At 35.4% G+C, this 18,770-nt stretch overlaps 1 protein-coding gene across 1 annotated transcript; it reads left to right on the plus strand.

The window, feature by feature from the left end:
• Positions 1–4,692: 4,692 nt before the first annotated feature.
• LOC134839082 (uncharacterized) lies at positions 4,693–16,115 on the plus strand. Its single transcript, XM_063854501.1, has 8 exons — positions 4,693–5,137; positions 11,067–11,172; positions 11,668–11,862; positions 13,491–13,643; positions 14,056–14,204; positions 14,778–14,867; positions 15,083–15,405; positions 15,690–16,115. Exons 1-8 carry the CDS (start codon positions 4,883–4,885, stop codon positions 16,012–16,014), a joined length of 1,596 nt encoding a protein of 531 aa, XP_063710571.1. The 5' UTR covers positions 4,693–4,882; the 3' UTR covers positions 16,015–16,115.
• The last annotated feature ends 2,655 nt before the right edge of the window (positions 16,116–18,770 follow it).

Genomic DNA, 18,770 nt, shown 5'->3' on the forward strand with positions numbered 1-18,770 from the left:
TACAAAAAATGATTAAGGTGAAATATCTTTTCAAATTTGAGCTCAGGACAACAATACCTTTCGAATGATATAAAAAAAACTCCGTCAAAAATGGCTAGTTGAAAAGTCGAAATTTGTCTGAAGAAAAAAAACCCACCCCGAGCACAAATATTCCGTTACTTTCGTATCGAAAGTCGGAACAATAACCGAATGATCTGCAAGTAGCACAGGATGTTCCAAAAACAGTTTAAAAAAACTTCATAAAAATATTTGTTTTATGCAAACTCAAACCGTGTTTTGAGCAAAGTATAGTTACAAAGGTACGTTGAACGATTTGTAATGGCCTTACTACTATTGACTACAGTTGTTTTTCATAAAATAACAGAAAAAAAAACTCAAATAGGTTGAAAATTTTTTCAATCAGTACTTTTTTGAATTTAACAACCTCTAAGTACCAAAGAAGCGCCACATAAACCTTCAATAATTTGTTTTCTTTTAGTAAAATTGTCTTTTTATTCAGAACTCAAGTATACAATTTGCATCTACAAATGCTTATCGTTTGTTTCACTCACTAAACTTTAGACTCAAAACTGAAAAGTTTAATTCGTTTTTTTTTTTAAATTTTTTTGGAACTTTTTTTTTAAAAAGAAACAAGACTGCTCGTATTAGGGCGAAGCTCTGAATATTCCGATTGCCTTTTAAGGTCTATGGAGCAGTTATTACATCAAAAAAATTAAATTTAATAAAATAAAATGAAAAATAAAAGAAAATTGAGATTTTTTGTTACAACACCCACCCCAACACCATTTTGAGTACAAAGTTTAAGATTTTGCTCCTATTAACAAATCAATTATGGCATATAAGCTGCCTTGAACCATTTTGGAGCGATTTTTAGGACGGCTTAAACCTCCGCTTACGCGTTAATAGCGCGAATTATATCGCGCGTTAATTGTTCCAAATTGGCCAAAATGGCAATCTTTAAACCCCCATAACTTTACGAAAAATGATCACAGGTGAAATATCTTTTCAAATTTGAGCTCAGGACAACAATACATTTCGAATAACTGCATTTTCTTGCCACAAAAACGATTTGTTGTTATTTTTTTTGACGAAGAATTCTTGCTTATTGAAAGTAATGCATTTTAGTTTTTTCAAAGTTCATTGAAAGTTCATTTGGCGTAGCTAAACTGCATTTCCTTGCAGACGAATGAATTCAACTTTCAAAAAAAAGGAAAAAAATAAATTAAAAAAAATCATTAATTTTTTTGTTTAATGCTTTTCAATTTGCAGCAGATAATTGCAAAGATACTTAACGTGCAGATTTTTGCCAACTTGCAGGGTAACCGGATATTTTTGCGGGAAACATTCATTTCTTCAACGTTATTGTTATGACTCCAACCGTAAAGATTTAACCTGAACAAACATTTTTTTTCTGGATGTTGCTGAGCCATGCGGTTTTTAAAAGTGAGATGGGGAAACATTCCATAACAAGGGACCAGCAATTGAGCAAGATCCCATTCCAAGCACTAGCATGACACTTTCTCGGAGAAAAGGATAAATAAAACCAAAGTTTAGCCTTCCAACTTAGTCGTTTTGCTTATAAAGTTTTGATACATTCAGATACGCTTCAAAGACAAAAAAAGGTTTAACGCGGCTCAGATGAAAACTACGGGTTGATGTGGCTGAGCATATCTGGGCAACCTTGCTGTGATAATTACCGAAAATGAAGCCAAAACTGGTCAGTTTTAATGTCACTGCGATGGGTCGTTTTTATAAGATCGACTATCCTTTGGCGTCCCAAGGTGGTATCGAAATAGCTGAACTCTTAGACTTTATTCAAAGAGTAGTGAAAAGCAACGGGCCGAGTAAAAAATCTAGTGGAGAATGCTAATAAATTCATCTGACTGACCCCAAAAACTGTTATGAGAAGAACTTCCCGAAACAATTTTTCAGCAGTTTCATCAAAACCAGATTGTTAACGGTGAAAAGACTTTTTGATGGTCAAAAGTGTCGAAAGCAGCTGACAAAAAAAGTCCAGACTGAAGAGTAACGTCCGTTTCTACGAACGTTTGAAAACAGAACAAATTTGGAAACTTGAGTAGAGCAGATTCTGCTGAATGAAATTAGTAGTCAGTTTGAAGGCAAATTTTTCAGAAATCTAGAGTAAATAAGAAACTTCCGTAGATAAAGAGAGCAATTTTTATCTCTCCATACTCAAGATTACTGCTTTCTTCAAAAAGGACGTAGTATTTGTGCCTCAGACAGGCGGAAAACCTGCGGGCGCAGAGCTGCTATTAAAATCAGGGGCCGTGAGTCGACTCACAGGGCCAGTTAGTCGATCCCTGTGAGTATCTTATGACTGATGCTTGTTAGTTATATGTGCTCACTAAATAATTCAAACTTGAAAAATATAAAGACAAAAGGAATACTCTAGTACAAAATTTTATCTAAGTTTTTAACTGACCAAGTAGAAATAGCGTTATATTGGTTTTTAATTCTTCAGGTCCTGTCAATAAACAATAGACAGAATCCGCTAACTGATTCTGATTGTGCGCATAAAAAGATTTGCCGAAGTTTATTTTTTCACCAGTTCCTTTTTCGAAATAAGAGCTTTACTCGGGCAAAACAAAAAAAATTCAAAAATTGGGTCAAATTTTTCAAATTGGGTCTGCGAAGTATCTATAAATCATAACCACATCAACTTATCACTTTACAGTACTGCCATTCAAGCATCAAGTGTTTCAGCTGCTATGACGTACCAATTAAGTACCCGCTAAAAGCGATGTAGCTTTTGGACGACCATTGCTCATTTGTTAGCATTGTTTCCAAATGATCAGAACTTATTAGATGAATTTAACTTTCAACTCCGTTTTAATTTAAATTTAACAATTAGGCTAGCGTATTAAATACCTTTTAACACACACCTACACAATAACCATAGTTTTTTTTAGTTGTCTAACTGAGACCCAACAAGGAAAGTTTCCCCAACAGGGGAATCTTAGAATTTACCCAAAAAGTTTGTGATGCAATATATTCTTCGAAACTCGCAAACACAATTTTCCCCAAAAATTGGGTCAATTTGGTAAAAAACTACGAATTATGCGGAAACTACTGAGTTTTGATGCAAAATCTTCATCAAAAGAAGCCATTACACAGCCTGAAAGAGTTACAGAAAATATAAATTCCAAAATATTGCACAGAACAATTTTTAACAAATTTTTCGATTTCATGTAATTAAAAAGTTTTTTTTTGGCTATCAACCAAAAACTTAACCTCATAAACAGATTTTCATAGATTTTAATTTTCTAGAATTTTTTCGGGCTGTGTACGAGGCTTTTTGTGACATACAATTTTTTTTTCATCAAATAAATCGGTAGTTTTTGCGCAATTCTTATTTAATAAAAAAAAAAACGAAATGATCCATTTTTGGAGGAAAATTCTCGAAAAATTTTGCAAGAATTTGTCCTTGAATTAAATGACTAATGTGCAAATTTTATAAATTGAGTGTGCGGCCTACTCTTTTTCTAAATATAAATTAAACGATCAACCCCCCCCCCCCACACATACTTGAAGCAAACCCTCTGCTTCCCCCCCCCCCCCCCCCACCTGAACCAACCTCCGCACCTGAACCCCCAAAAGTTTCGAAAAATTTACAAAAAAATTTTGAAAGAAACAAAACTCAATTATTAACTAACATTTAAAAAAGTACAAAACATATCAAAGTTGCGCAGAAAAAAATTTAATTAAACATAAGTAACCAATTTAAGTTTAAAGAAAGAAAAGATCTTATGTGCGTTGAAGTTCGCATTACAGTAAAAAGGAAAAAAATTGATTATATTTGAGTTTCCTTGTCAGCGTCCACAAAAGTGATAAAAAACTATTATAATGGATTAAAATGAATTTTGTTGCCTCGAAAAATAGTAATGTTATAAAAAACAATTTTTTCCACTTTTGTGGATACTGACAATGAAACTCAGCTATATTATTTTTTTTTTCATGGAACTCCAATGCGGGTGTAACCTGCAAGATTTACATTGCTCCAGCAAGTGAGAAATTTTGGTCTAATCTATTTTTCTTTTCAAGCAGCTCCTGTACGATTTAGTATATTTGTCATGTTGCGATTTTTTCTTTGCAATATGTTATTCCGCATAAGTTTTGCTGTCGTAAGTATTTTGCTCAATTTTTAAAACCAAACCCTCATTTATGTTAAACTACTCTTTTTTGCGCCATGAGACAAGATAGTGCTTTTGTTTTTGCCTTAAGTTCCTGACAGATTTAACGCATGATACTCGTTTCGGAGACTCACAGGCAAGTTTTTAAATTATATACTATTGCAGTCTAAATCGGCCAGGCTGTGTTAAATCGGCCAGGCAAGTTTTTAAATTATATACTATTGCAGTCTAAATCGGCCAGGAGTGCTTGAGCTGAAGCTAGATGTCAGGTAAGAGCCAAGTAAGCAACTCGTTTGACCTCCTTGCAGTGAACTCCTTGCCACTATGCTACTTCGTCTAGGATAGTGCACAAATTGGCTAGAAAATTCAATCTCAAACTCAACATAAACTCCAAAAAAATTTCGAACCCCCACATTTAGCACATATTGAATGACTCTCCCTTACCGAAGTCCTAGATTCTCGCCAAATATGGTATGTTTATTTAATGACGGTAGAACATCGTGTTACTAATTTCGACTATATTTTGAACAAGTTCTTTTGTGGACACTTCTTATCAGCTACATCAAATAGTCTTCATAAATTTAAGATACAAATCTTGAATACAAAACTATTTCAACGATATTCCAGTTTCACATCATTTAGGCGTCGATATATGATTAAAAGAGAAGTTTGTGCTAAATATTGAGCGACATAGTTTTGAGTAAAGTTTTGACTTTTTTGAAGAAAAAGGGATGTTAAAACTTTTGCTGCTGTTTACTATTATTGGGTTTTCCTCTGGAAGAAGAGGACCGTTATGGACGATCGATAGCTCATCAGGATTCGATGACCTCCTGCTGAAAAACATATCGAGTTTGACCTTCAAGCACTTGATCAAAGCTGTCAATCACTCGATGGTGCAACTTCAACAGTTTGCGAATGAAAAGAAGACGCTTCAGGATACCATGGAGGAATTGAAGAAACTGATCGCGGAAGAAGCTGAAATCAAGGTATAGTAATTTTACATCTTCGACCAGGATGCTCACACCAGAACGAAACCCTCAATGTTGAAGAGAAGGTTTATAACTTTTTTCTAAAAAGATTTCATAAAAATATGCTGACAAACTTTGCATTATTCTTTTTTAGTTTAAAATCTTATTTTTTTTGCTCTGCACACTTTGCAAAGTACAAAGTGAGATTTTTGTGCATGGTAACGTTTGAGTAAGAACAAATTGCTTGCCTGAATTCAATTAGGAATGACTTAATTTGCCGCAGAGGCTTTAATAGAACGTCACAGAACGCAAGTTTTTCCCCCAATTTGAATTGCTGTGGTCAAAGTAGTCCAAAATAATGAATGTTCGAACTGCGAGGTGCGCAACAAGGACAGCCGACTGATGAGCTAGAAGCACAAAACGTTTTGAAAAATCAGGAAATGTTTTGAAAAAATAGAAACTGTAAATTGGAAGTGATCGTATTTGCAATAACATTAAATATATATTGGAAATAGATTGAATGTCAAGAAGTTTGAGCAGTCAGAGCCAGCAATTTAAAAAAAATCTGGCCATCAAAAAATCATATAAAACCAGGTTTTTCAACATTGGGACTTATTTGATTTTTTTTGGAATCCAATTGACAGTTTCAATATGACTCGACGCGTTTTCTAAAGTAGTCAAACCGGGAAGAAAAAAAACACACGAAAAGGCATTGTTCTTCATTGTTTTCATGAATGAGTTTGACTTTAGTTATGATAATTTTTTTAATGTTGCAGGTTGTGACTCCATTGTTCTTGTATGCTAGTTTAATATCCATTCAGCTGTTATACTCAACAAATAAACAGCGAAATGGCGGGGCTCCAAAAACAATTGTTGCAACTAGTTGGAAAAATTGATTACCAACAAGATTGCACATTTCGTAGTTTGAGAGTTTTTCTTGCAAAAACCACAGATTTTGATGTTTTTAATGAAAGTTTTTATCATGTTTTCTTCTGCTTTTATTTCATTTAAGAAATTTAAATGTCCGAAAATACGGTTTCAAGACGATTTGCCTCAATTCAATTGGCCCTATGATGTTTTGATGTTTTTAATGAAAGTTTTTATCATGTTTTCTTCTGCTTTTATTTCATTTAAGAAATTTAAATGTCCGAAAATACGGTTTCAAGACGATTTGCCTCAATTCAATTGGCCCTATGCAAACTTGTCCTATACTAACTTGCCCTACATGGCAAGTTGTCCTATGCCAACTTGCCCCATATGACGTTTTGTCCTATGCCATTTTGTCCCATACTTATTACTTTTACTTGATTCTTTGACTTTTAAATTGAGGACCAGCAAGTGCTAATGTAGACTCGACTCATTTTGAGATAACAAAAGACGAATCAAGTTTATTGAAGCTGAGCCCAAAAAAAACATAATTTTTGGTAATTACACGCCAAAATTTGACAATAATCCGCAATAAGCGCCACTCAAACAAAATGAAACACGTCTATTGTTTCATTTTGCTTCATTGCTTACCATTATGTTACCCAACATAAGCACTATGAGTCAAATTACGTGGGTAATATCCCAACGAAATGAACGAACGCTCATTATTGACGGACACAATTTCACAAAAAAAGCAAACGACAAAAACTACTGAGCACTGGAGATGCGCAAATACAGTTTCATACAAATGCCGCATGCTCGCCGTCACAGCACGAGATGAACTGGTATCAGCAAAAAATGAGCACAGCCACGATCTTAGACGTGGGAAATTTGAGGCAAACCAGATCACGCATCAAATGAAAAAAGAGGCAAGGCAGCAAATTCTACCTGTCAATAGTAGTATAACTGCCACTTGTTTCCAGGAAGTAACAGATAGGAAAGCAGCTCATTTATCCTTGCCCAATCGTTCAGCAAAACAGAACTCTGAAATTGCCATAAACAGAACCTGGTCCCGTCCTTGCCAGTCAATAATGACAGGCATTTCATAATTCCGAAGGAATATTCTGATTTCTTTTTATTCGACGGTGGAGTAATGGATCCTGAGCGAATTTTAGTTTTCGGTGATTGAGATAATGATTATGCCCTCCGAGTTCACAATCTCTTTGGCTTTGCGACGGTACATTTAAAATTTGTCCAATTCAATTTTACCAGCTTTATACCATACACATTCAAATCGGTGAGTTTTACCCACGATGCCTGTACGCTCTACTACCAAACAAAACTGAACAGACGTCTTTAAAGTTCCTGAAAGCCATCGCCTCTGTCTCTGATAACGCGCTACCATCGAGGATCCTTCTAACGAGCTGCCGTAAACGCTTTTACAACTGCGTTTCCAGAGTCTTCTATCAAAGGCAGTTGCTTTCAACTCTGCCAGGTTTTTTAACGCAAAGTTAACGAGCTGGGATTAAAGAAAGCCTATGAAAACAACTGCGAGCTGAGCTTGGCTCTGCGTGTTTTAACCGCTCTCAGTTTTGTTCCAATTGATTTAGTTAAACAGTCGTTCGAGAGATTGAGCATGTGATGGACCGATTAGATCTTGAGCAAAGCCTGTCAGATAAAAATGACGAAATTGTCTCATACTTTCCGATAAGTTATATAAAAGTCAAAGCAATAGGACGAAACAGCAGGCAACCGTTATTCACTATGAGTCTCTAGAATCATTGTCAAGAAGCAGCGGAAGGCTTGATACGAACGACAAACGCCGTTGAAGGTTGGCATCTCGGAGTTACAGCATTATTTCAAGAGAGCCATCCAAGCCTCTCAACATTTCTGAACAAGAATCCAATAGACTTAACAAACCAGAATATCAGCATTTCGAAGGCTATGGGGGGAACGCTGAATCAGGAGCGGAACGAAAATCGAGATGTTCGTGCAAAAAGCCAAAACATTTCTAGTAATTCCAAAAAGACAAACTTTTTCACTATTTATATGCCTTTGTTAATTTATTTTTTTCCTAATATTCAAAATATTGGCAAAATTTTCAATCAATTGCTGGCATTTTGTTGCGTTTTTGATTGATTTTTAAAAAATCAGCACTTTAATTTAACTTATAGCCGTCTTACAGGGTCCAAATTTTGAGAGGTGATAATTGCCAATACTGCAAAAGTTTTGCTTTTTCCTGCACCCCGCCGCCTTTTCTTGATCTTCCGGTATAGGGGGTTTTCGGGCGAGGCAGCACCTGCGGTTGTCCATTTAATCGATTTCCTACATTTTTTTTCGATTTCTTCAAGTTTTTGACTCTTGACTTCTTAGTTAAGAGTGTTGTGCACTATTAACTATTCGATAAGAGCTTACATGATCAGAAATCAACCTTTTGAAATGTTTAACTCGACATGAAGACTGCATTGAATTTTGGTGCTTTCGTTTTTTCAAGCATTATTTGAACTCATTTTGATTCAGCACATGTTTTAATGATTCCGCATTTTGTTTCGAGCTTAATTGTTCAACAAAATTATCTTTCACCTTTACGCCGACATTATGTTCTATGAAGATATCAAAGAATCTGGGGCAACTTTCATTTTTGATTATCTGGGACAAGATGGCATAGACACGTTGTCATCTTGGCAAGTTGAAATCGGACAAGTTGGACAACGACAAATTGAATTGGGTCAAAATAACCTGTAACAAAAAATACGAGTCTAGTCATGTCAAAAAGAAGTCCTAATGTTTTGAATCCTCCAATATTTGTCTATTTTTTGAAAAGTTGGCATCTCGGAGTTACAGCATTATTTCAAGGGAGCCATCCAAGCCTCTCAACTTTTCTGAACAAGATTCCAATAGACTCAACAAACCAGAAATTCAGCATTTCGAAGGCTTTGGGGGAACGCTGAATCAAGGGCGGAAAAAAAAAATCGAGATAGTCGTGCAAAAAGCCAAAACAATTCTAGTAATTCCAACAAAGACAAAGTTGTTCACTATTTATATGCCTTTGTTAATTTTTTTTTCCTAATTTTTAAAATGTTGGCAAAATTTTCACTTAATTGCCAGCATTTCTGTGCGTTTTTATTTGATTTTTAAAAAAAGAGCACTTTGTTTTAACTTATAGCCGCCTTACAGGGTCCAAATTTTGAGAGGTGATAATTGCCAATACTGCAAAAGTTTTGCTTTTTCCTGCACCCCGCCGCCTTTTCTTGATTACCCGGTATAGTGGGTTTTCGGGCGAGGCAGTAGCTGCGGTTTTCCATTTCATCGATTTCCTACATTTTTTTTGTTTTCTTCAAGTTTTTTACTCTTGACTTCTTAGTTAAGAGTGTTGTGCACTATTAATTATTCGATAAGAGCTTAAATGATCAGAAATCAATCTTTTGAAATGTTTAACTCGACATGAAGAATGCAATGATTTTTGGCGCTTTCATTTTTTCATGCATGATTTGAACTTATTTTGATTCAGCACATATTTTAATGATTCCGCATTTTGTTTCGGGCTTAATTGTTCAACAAAATTATTTTTCATCTTTACGCCAACATTATGTTCTATGAAGATATCAAAAAATCTGGGGCAACTTTCATTTTTGATTATCTGGGACAAGATGGCATAGACACGTTGTCATCTTGGCAAGTTGAAATCGGACAAGTTGGGCAACGACAAATTGAATTATGTCAAAATCGCATGTTACAAAAAGTACAAGTCTATTCATTTCAAAAAGAAATCCTAATGTTTTGAATCCGCCAATTTTTTTTCTACTTGAAAATTTTGCGTAATTTAATAAATCCTCAGGAGTAATGTATCAGATCAAATGGTTTTCATGAAGTAACTGATAAATGACTTCTCATTCGGGATAATTTCTGCTTCTGTGTTTTTGTAAGTATGAATGGGAAAATTTCTTGCAGCCGATCACTCAATAGCAAAAAGTAACCTGGTAGATCTCCCATAGATAATCATCTGTGAATAAAAAACTGCTCATATCAAGGCGAAGCCTTGTATGTTTTGACTGCCTTTTAAGGTTTATGGAGCAGTAATAACTTATGCATTAGAACAAAGTGATTTTATTTATTTGAGATTTTTTGTGAAGATCATCCCTCCTCACCACCCACCAAATAAAACACCAGGTGATAGATTTCGCCCTTGAAACAAATCAATTATGGCGAATAAGTTTCTTTGAAACAATATAGAACGATTTCTAAGACGGATTAAATCTCCGCTTACGCCTTAATAGCGCGAAACACATCCCGAGTTACTTGTCTCAAATTAGCCAAAATGGCAATCTTTAAACATCCAAAAACTTACAAAAATTGATCCCAGCTGAAATATATTTTTAAATTTATTCTCAGGACCTTTGGAAGAACCTTTGGAATACTTTTAAAAGTTCCCGTCTAACAAGGCTAGGTAAAAAGTCGGTATTTTTCTGAAGAAAAAAACCACCCCAAGCACAAATATTTCGTTTCTTTTGTTTCGAAAGTCGGATCCACAAGTACAACGATAAATCGATTGAAAATTTAAATTTGATTAACAATAATTTATTGATGATTTAGCTATGAAAAATGATGAAAATACAAATAAGATACAATGAGTTGCAGTTATTATGACAATTTCATAGTTAATTTGTTTTTTGATTTTTTCGAAAATTTGTTCAAAAATTTGATTTCAAGAAAAATATCCATCGATTAGCTACATTCAATAGAATTGAGTTATTTACCGCAAACCATAAGTTTGAAGGACATCCCTATATTTTTTTCTATTCAATATTGTTGTAGCAATTTGTTTAACGGGTTATTGCTTTTAAGAGATAAATCGGCAACTCGGTTTTTTTTCTAATTTTTGGTTCAAAATATTAGACAAGTTAGAGGGCAGTCGGAGTATCTAGAGTTTTGGCAGTATTTTACGGAATTTTTTAACAAAAAGCGGCCAGAACACAAAAAGAGGATGGTTGTCATTCAATTTAGTTGCGATGGACAATTAACCAACTTGAAATGTACGCATCAACTTCTTTTGTAAATTTAAGTTATATTTTATGTTTAGAACGAGAACAAAGAACGCTGTAAGAAGCCGAATCAATCAAAATCCTGCTTTTCTTGCTACAAGAAGGTGTGCTACGACCACTTGGAGGAAAACTGCGACTTGTTTGGTAATAGCTACTTAAACAAGATCAAATTAAACCAAATTATTGCAAGCCTCTGGTTCCAATGGTTACCCCTCAAACATTGCAGACTCGTTACAAGTTGCAAGATGCGAGCTCTTGCAATTAGTCAAACCTCAGAGAAGCTTAAAAAGAGCTCTTCAGGCTAAACATCTAACACAGGGCACATCTACCATTTACCCCAACAGATACAGACATTATTTTATGGTGTAACTAATAGTTTTACAACATTGTATATGAGCGCAATTTATATTTTCGATTAGGTGATTAAACTAAATACTATTTTTCAAATCAAAAGGGTAACCAAAAAAGGTTGCAAACAATTTTAGAAATTTGCTGAATGGAGAGGGGGATTCAGTGACAAAAGAGCCAAAAAAGACACCATGCTGATGAAAGCTCCTAAATTATTACACAATCATAATTGGAGGCTGAAAGTTGAATCAGTTTTACTTTTTTCTTCAAGAACATAATTTTTTCTTAAAGATCTTCTGATGCCGGAATCAATGATGAGTAACAATAAGCCTGACTCAAAAAAGGAGAAGGGCTTAAACATGAAGGGGGATAAAGAGGTGGACGAGATTGATGAGCAGCAGCAGGAGAAGTTGGCTGAGCTGGAGAAGATGATGGAAGAGGACTCTGCCATGAGCAACTTCGACAACCTCATGGAAGAACTAGGAAGTAAGACGACTTTAGAACGCTCTTAGCTCTAAGCTGATTCCACTGAATTTGTAATGGGAATCCACAGTAAATTGGTATTACATGCATCAAAAGAGTTGAAAATATGAATTGAAACAATTAGCATTTATAGTGGAACTTAATGACGTACAACTGGTATACCCGAAAGAACAAATTTGTGAGTAATTTTAAACACGAGCTGATCTTGGCAGTGAGATTTTTTCGGTGTCACGTTAGCTCTGGCAGAATCACTTTAGCCAAAATTAATTAGAGATTACTCCTAAAATTGAATATGAGCCATTTTTTTATACAACTCAATCAAAGAAATTTTGGTCAAAAATAACACTAACAACTAGCGACCAAAAGCTTTGATCGACTGCGCTTAGATTCGGCACCAATGTTGATGTGTGCGTGAATCATTGACTACTGGTAATCTGGGTTTTTCAATTGCAAATTTTTGATTGTTAGGCTAACTTCGAGCGAAAAGCTAGCGAGCAGGCTAATAATATGCTTTTTATTGAAGCTTTTGTTCAATTCCAGAAATTTCCTTGCACTCCATTAACATTAGTTTTCGAAGTTTTTTCTGCGCCCTTTTGAGAATGAAAAAAAACTTCAAATGTACAGCTAAATTTTTTTTTTCAAATAAGATTTTTTTAAATATCAAACGGATTTTTGTTTTTCAACTGTTGATCATCTTGCCTATTTCACTGAAAATGTCAAATTTTCTTAGGTTTTAAGCTTCCTGTCAGATGCTCTGATCAACCACACGCAAAAAATGACCTTAATTTGAAAAAAAAAGAAAACGTTTTTTTTTCTACTCTTGAGAAATTGACCAAATTTGAAAGTTTTTTTTTTCACCTATAATGAAACGGTTTGCTATCACTTTTTTACCAAATGAATATCCTATTCTTATACCAAAACAACAAAAATTACATTTATAATTCAAATACCACGCTTTTGAAAAATAGTTAAAAGCTTTGAAATCTAGTAGGTAAACTAGAGTAAGTTACGTTTTTTCACAGCGCAAGTACAAGTTTTTTCTATCATAACACGCCTAATATCGCTTCCTTTACTAGACTAAAAAGCAAAATCTTTTAGCCGATTTTTTTTCCATCCTGTGAAAGTTTTCGGCTAAAATCACGACTGAAAGATCTTCAATTGAATAAATTAAAACCAATATCAAATTTCAAAAATATAGCATTACTAGCAGGGGCGATTTAGGGGGGGGGGGGGGGGGGAGGACGCCTTTCCCCTCAGGGATTCGACCCCCTACACAAAGGGTCCCCCCTTCGGTACTTTTAAAGAAATCCATTTTTGGCCGACCGACCCTAAAATGTTTCTAAAAGCTCCTTTGGCGCCAATATATACTAATCTTCAGGGGGGGGGGGGGGGGTCGCCGAAAAACGCGATTTTTTGGTCGAAGTTTTCCAAAAAGTACCTAAAAACGCTTTTTTGCCCCTTTTTTCAAAAAAATTGCCTGCAGCGCAGAAAATCTGGACAAAACAGGGTCCTTTTGGTGCTTTGGCAGAGCTCGGAAAATCAATTAGGTTGACCTAAAAAAAAGGTCAACAAAACTTTCGAAGAGAAAATCCTAGATCCGCCCTTGATTAGCAGACAATCATGGTTTCCAGGCGACATGGACTGGTTCAGCGAGAACGAGATGATTGAGGATGTGGGCAATAAAACCATGACCACAATGGACATCTTCGGAGACGACATGGCCGAACTGTACTTCAACTCGGCCGATTTCTTCTCGGATGGATCCACCAACACCATGGAGACTTGTATGTTTTCTCAATGTTTAATTAAAGCCGATTAAATATTAAAGATATTGTTTTTATTTGGCTGCGGACTTATATTCTTATTCTTCGCGCACTTAAGAAGAAGTTAATGTTTCTTCATGGCAGATGTACCCGAATTAGTCGATCTATCTTAATCATTAGAGAAATAAAAATAAATCTAAGCGAATTTCAATTTAAAAAAATGCTCATTTTCCCAGCTTAAACTATCAACATTGACTCAACGAAAGTGTTTAAGCAAACGACTGAGAGCTTTCAATTGACAAATTTTTTAAATTCAAGTTCATAGCTAAAAGTTTCAAGATGATTGTCTTTTGAACGGTCCCAAACAGCCATTTTGAACGGTCCTTTCGACTTGTTGAATTAAATTACTTATTTTTTAATTTTCTTTTCTTAGTCGGAGATGGGGTGGACGAAATGGAGTTATTGATGAAGGATATGGACAAACGGATAGATGAGTTAAAACAGTTCCAGTTTGACAAAGAGTGGAAGGAACAGTGGGATGCACACTATGAACGCAGTCAGAAGGCACTCCTGGATGTCAAGGTATCAAAACCTCAATCTCAAACAAAATGCTGGTGATTCGAAGCCTACCTTTGATCTGTGCTTCTTCCTTGAGAGTCTGATGCAAAAATTTTAAAATCGGAAAAAGTGCAAAAAACCAGTAGATTTTTTTCAAGAGCACAAAAATGGTTCTGAATTCTGAAATGGAGAGACCTCTACTTCTCACTCTTTTGCTATAGTTAATAAGATTAAGTTAGTTACCTATTGATTTGGATTCCGGAATTTACTATTGTGGAACGGACTTTTCACACCGGTGTGATTAAATAATGCTTCTCTAACAGATACTTCTTTGCAGATGTAGGATGGAATTAAGCTAATGTTTGTTATTTATTTGGCAGAGCTGGGTGAAGGTTAGAATTTTAACTCTACTATTAACTATGTTATCCGAAAGTCTGAAAATGTAGATAATCGAGCTGAAAATCGAACTGAAAATTGATCACCTTGCTTTACACAAGAATATGTGGCAGATCGGACTTCTTGAGCTTTTCCAACTAAATCTCATTTGGTAGATGAAATCTCCTTTGCTGGCATTTAATCCTGATATTTCATTTCCAGAGTGGTCTGGACCTGTTGAGGAATGCGGCTGAGTACGGGGCAGACACTGCACAACAGAAGCTTCTGGACAACAACCAAGATGTCCTTGGGGTTAGTACCTACACCAAGGCAATTTTGTTTCAAACCTTAAGGTTTAAATGAAGCGCCACTGTTTTCTGGATTATAAATGCTTATTTAAGTCCGCTTGTAACTAAGCCAAAAATGAAACATTTTTCGTATCGTTTACAAAACTAGTGTTTTCCTTGAAATTTTCAAGGCCATGGTGCAATGTTCACGAGTCTCTAATTTAAGTTTTGATTATCTAGACCATGGTGGAGAAAACGAGCGAAAACACGGTAAAAACGGTGAACAAAGTACTAAAAAAGTTCAGCATTTGGAAACGAGATACGGAAGAAGCGTCCAAACGAGACAACAATTCACCTTTTTGTCAACAATTTGTGGCAGAAGGCGAGTATAGTTTCTGTAAGAAGTACGAAACCGATAAGAAGTGCAAACGAGTGTGTGCGCCGGATGAAGAGGATCGATTCTGCAAAGACATTGCGGAAAGGGAAGCCATGCAGAGCCATACGATCGAGATGTTGACCAAGTCTTTAGAGGAACAACATAAGAGGGCAAATAACATCATAAAGTAAGCCATTGAAAGAGAGTCTTTCTGTTTCTTGCACCTGAGCATGTGCTTTCCTAATATAAAACATTTCACTAATTTTGTTGAATAATTTTGACTCGTTAAAAAATCAAGGCACAGTCAAATGTTTCATGTCAGATTTTTTAAAAAGCAAGTCAGGCATTTTTATCGCTTTTCGAGACTAATTCCAAAATCATACGACCGTATCTTAACTTTGTTAAGACTGTATCTTCCGTAAACGTATCATAATAAAAAAAATATGCGCAATTTTAATAAGTATGTTTCAGAGAGCACAGTTGGCCTCTGATCATGAAGACAATGAACTTCAACAACAAGGAACGAGATTACAAAAAGATCCCAATTGAGTCTATCGAGATAGACCCCCAAAACTACGACCAGGAGAAACCATGGCTGTTCAAGGACGTAATCATTCGATTCTCGCTGAAACACAATGGAGGAGATCCGAAGTATCATATTCAGGAAAAGAAGACGAAGCTAACGGATCCAGTGAATTTGATGAACACTTTTAATATTAACGCTACTAAGCCTTTCGCCAAAGCAGTCATTGGTGAAATGAACACTAAGTACCTGGAAGAACACCCCTTGAAATGAGTCATGGTGGGAAATGTGTAACTGAAACAATAAAAAAGTCGCTAGTGACTTTATTTAATTTTTTTGTACCCTAAGTTATTACCTGGTTTCAATGAGTGCACACATATATATGATAATTTAGTCTTTTAATCTATACCAAACTTCCATTCAGCTCCTAATTTTGTCTAAAAACTAATTTGACTCTATTTAGATTCGTTGCGTTTTTATTGTTCCGACCATTGAAAATAAGGATCTTTGTATTCATTTTTTTCCCACGCAAAATCAGGTATCGCTACTAATCAGCGGACTGGGTTGAGTGATATGTTATATTGAAGCCCTTTTAGTCGTGATTCGAACGACATTAAAAAAACTTCAGAAACATCTTCCGAATGTTGAGAAAAACCGGTTTGAGTTTTGGTCTAGTTTCGAACTAATATGGCGTGAACGTGTAGGATTTCAATAGCTTATTAACACTGACTTTAAGCCACAAAATGTAAATGTTCGCAGATGAAAGTAGTTTTTGGAGGATTTTAGCGCCCTTTTGAAAAAAAAACATTTTGAAAAAAAAATGTTTTTTTTTTTTTTTTACATTTTTTCGTTTGGTCAATATTCTTCAAAAAATGTTTTCTGAATGGCCTTAATAATGCTATAATATTATCATTCGACATTGTGACTCTAAAAGCTTCAGTTGTGTTAGGAGGCGCGAAGTTGGATGTATAGGTGAGCTGCTCCTGACATTGTGCCTCCAAAAACCTTAGTTGTGTTAGGAGGGGTTTAGTTGAGGACTACTTAAAAGACCAAATTTTATTTTATTGCTGTAAAAAATTTTTTGCCTTTGTGCCTCCAAAAACCTTAGTTGTGTTTGAAGGGGATTAGTGGAATGTTTAGCTGAGCTGTTCTTGACTTCTTGCCTCCAAAAACTTTAGTTGTGTTAGTAGGGGCAGAGTGGAATATTCAGTTGAGCTGTACTTGTTTTGGTACCTCCAAAAACTTAATTGTGTTAAGAGGGATTTGTTGAGGACAACAAACCATGCTGTTTTGATTTTATTAATGTAAATTTATCATTTGACTTTGTGCCTCGAAAAACCTTAGTTGTGTTACGACGGGCTTAGTGGAAAGTTTAGGTGAGCTGTTTTTGACTTTGTGCCTTCAAAAACAATATTCATCTTAGGAGGGGCGTATTGGGATGTTTAGATGAAATGTTCCTGATTTTGTGCATCTAAAAACATTAACTGTTATAGGGCGGTCTTAGTTTAATGATTAGGTGAGCTGTTTTGACTTTGTGCCTCGAAAAATTTTAATTGTGTTGAGAGTATTTTTTGAGGACAACTTGCCATGCCGTACTGTTTTCAATGCTGTAACTTTCTTATTTGACTTTGTGCATCCAAAAACCTTAGTTGTGTTACGACGGTCTTAGTGGAAAGTTTAGGTGAGCTGTTTTTGACTTTGTGCCTGCAAAAACTTTAATTGTGTTAGGAGGGATTTGTTGAGGACAATTTGACATACCGTATTGTTTTTATTACTGTAGTCTGATCATTTCACTTTGAGCCTCCAAAAGTCTTACTTGTGTTAGGACGGGCTTAATGGAAAGAATAGGTGAGCTGTTCTTGACTTTGTGCCTATAAAAACCTTAATTGTGTTTAGAGGGATTCGGTGAAAACAATTTGCCATTTCGTATTGTTTCTAATACTAGAAAATTATCAATTATTTTTGTGCCCGCAAAAACCTTAGTTGTGTTAGGTCGGGCGTAGTTGGATGTTTATTGGAGTTGTTCCTGATTTCGTGCCTCCATCACTTGAATAGCATTAGGAGTGCTTTGTTGTGCACTCTTCCCATACCGTGTTCTTTTCAAAACTGTTAATTTATCATTTGAATTTGTGCCTCCAAAAACCTTAATTGAGTTAGAAGGGGCTCAGTTTTGCGTGGACAACTTGCAATGCGGTTTTTTACTCTAATGTTGTAAACTGATCGTTTGCATTTGTGCCTCGAAAAATCTTAGTTGTTTTAGGAGTGACTTTGTGGAACGTTTAGGTGAATTGTTATTGAATTTGTGCCTCCAAAAATCCTAATTGTGTTAGGAGAGGCCTTGTTGAGGACAACTTGCAATACCGTTTTTTCTTAAATGCTTTAAATTGGTCATATGACTTTGTGCCTCCCAAAAGCTTAGTTGTGTTACGAGATGATTAGTGGAATATTTAGCTGAGCTGTTCTTGACTTCGTGCCTCCAAAATTTTTAGTTGTGTTAGTAGGGGCAGAGTGGAATAATTAGTTGAGCTGTTCTTGTTTTGGTGCCTCCGAAAACATAAATTGTGTTAGGAGAAGTTTGTGGAGGACAACAAGCCAATCTTTTTTGATTTTAATCATGTAAATTTATCATTTGACTTTGTGCCTTAAAAAACCTTAATTGTATAAGGAGGGTTTTTTCGAGGACAACTTACAATGTCAAGTTGTTTTAAATACTGTAAATATTTTATTTGACTTTGTTCTTTCAAAAACTATATTCATCTTAGGAGGGGCGTAGTGGGATGTTTAGATGAAATGTTCCAGATTTTGTGCATCTAAAAACATTAACTGTTATAGGGCGGTCTTATTTGAATGGTTAGATGAGCTGTCTTGACTTTGTGCCTCGAAAAATTTTAATTGTGTTGAGAGTATCTGCTGACGATAACGTGCCATGCCGTACTGTTTTCAATACTTTAACTTTATCATTTGAAATTGTGCCTCCAGAAACCTTATTTGTGTTACGACTGGCTTATTGGAATGTTTAGGTGAGCTGT

This window comes from Symsagittifera roscoffensis, chromosome 2, assembly GCF_963678635.1.
Source record: "Symsagittifera roscoffensis chromosome 2, txSymRosc1.1, whole genome shotgun sequence".
NCBI classification, from domain to species: Eukaryota; Metazoa; Xenacoelomorpha; order Acoela; family Convolutidae; genus Symsagittifera; species Symsagittifera roscoffensis.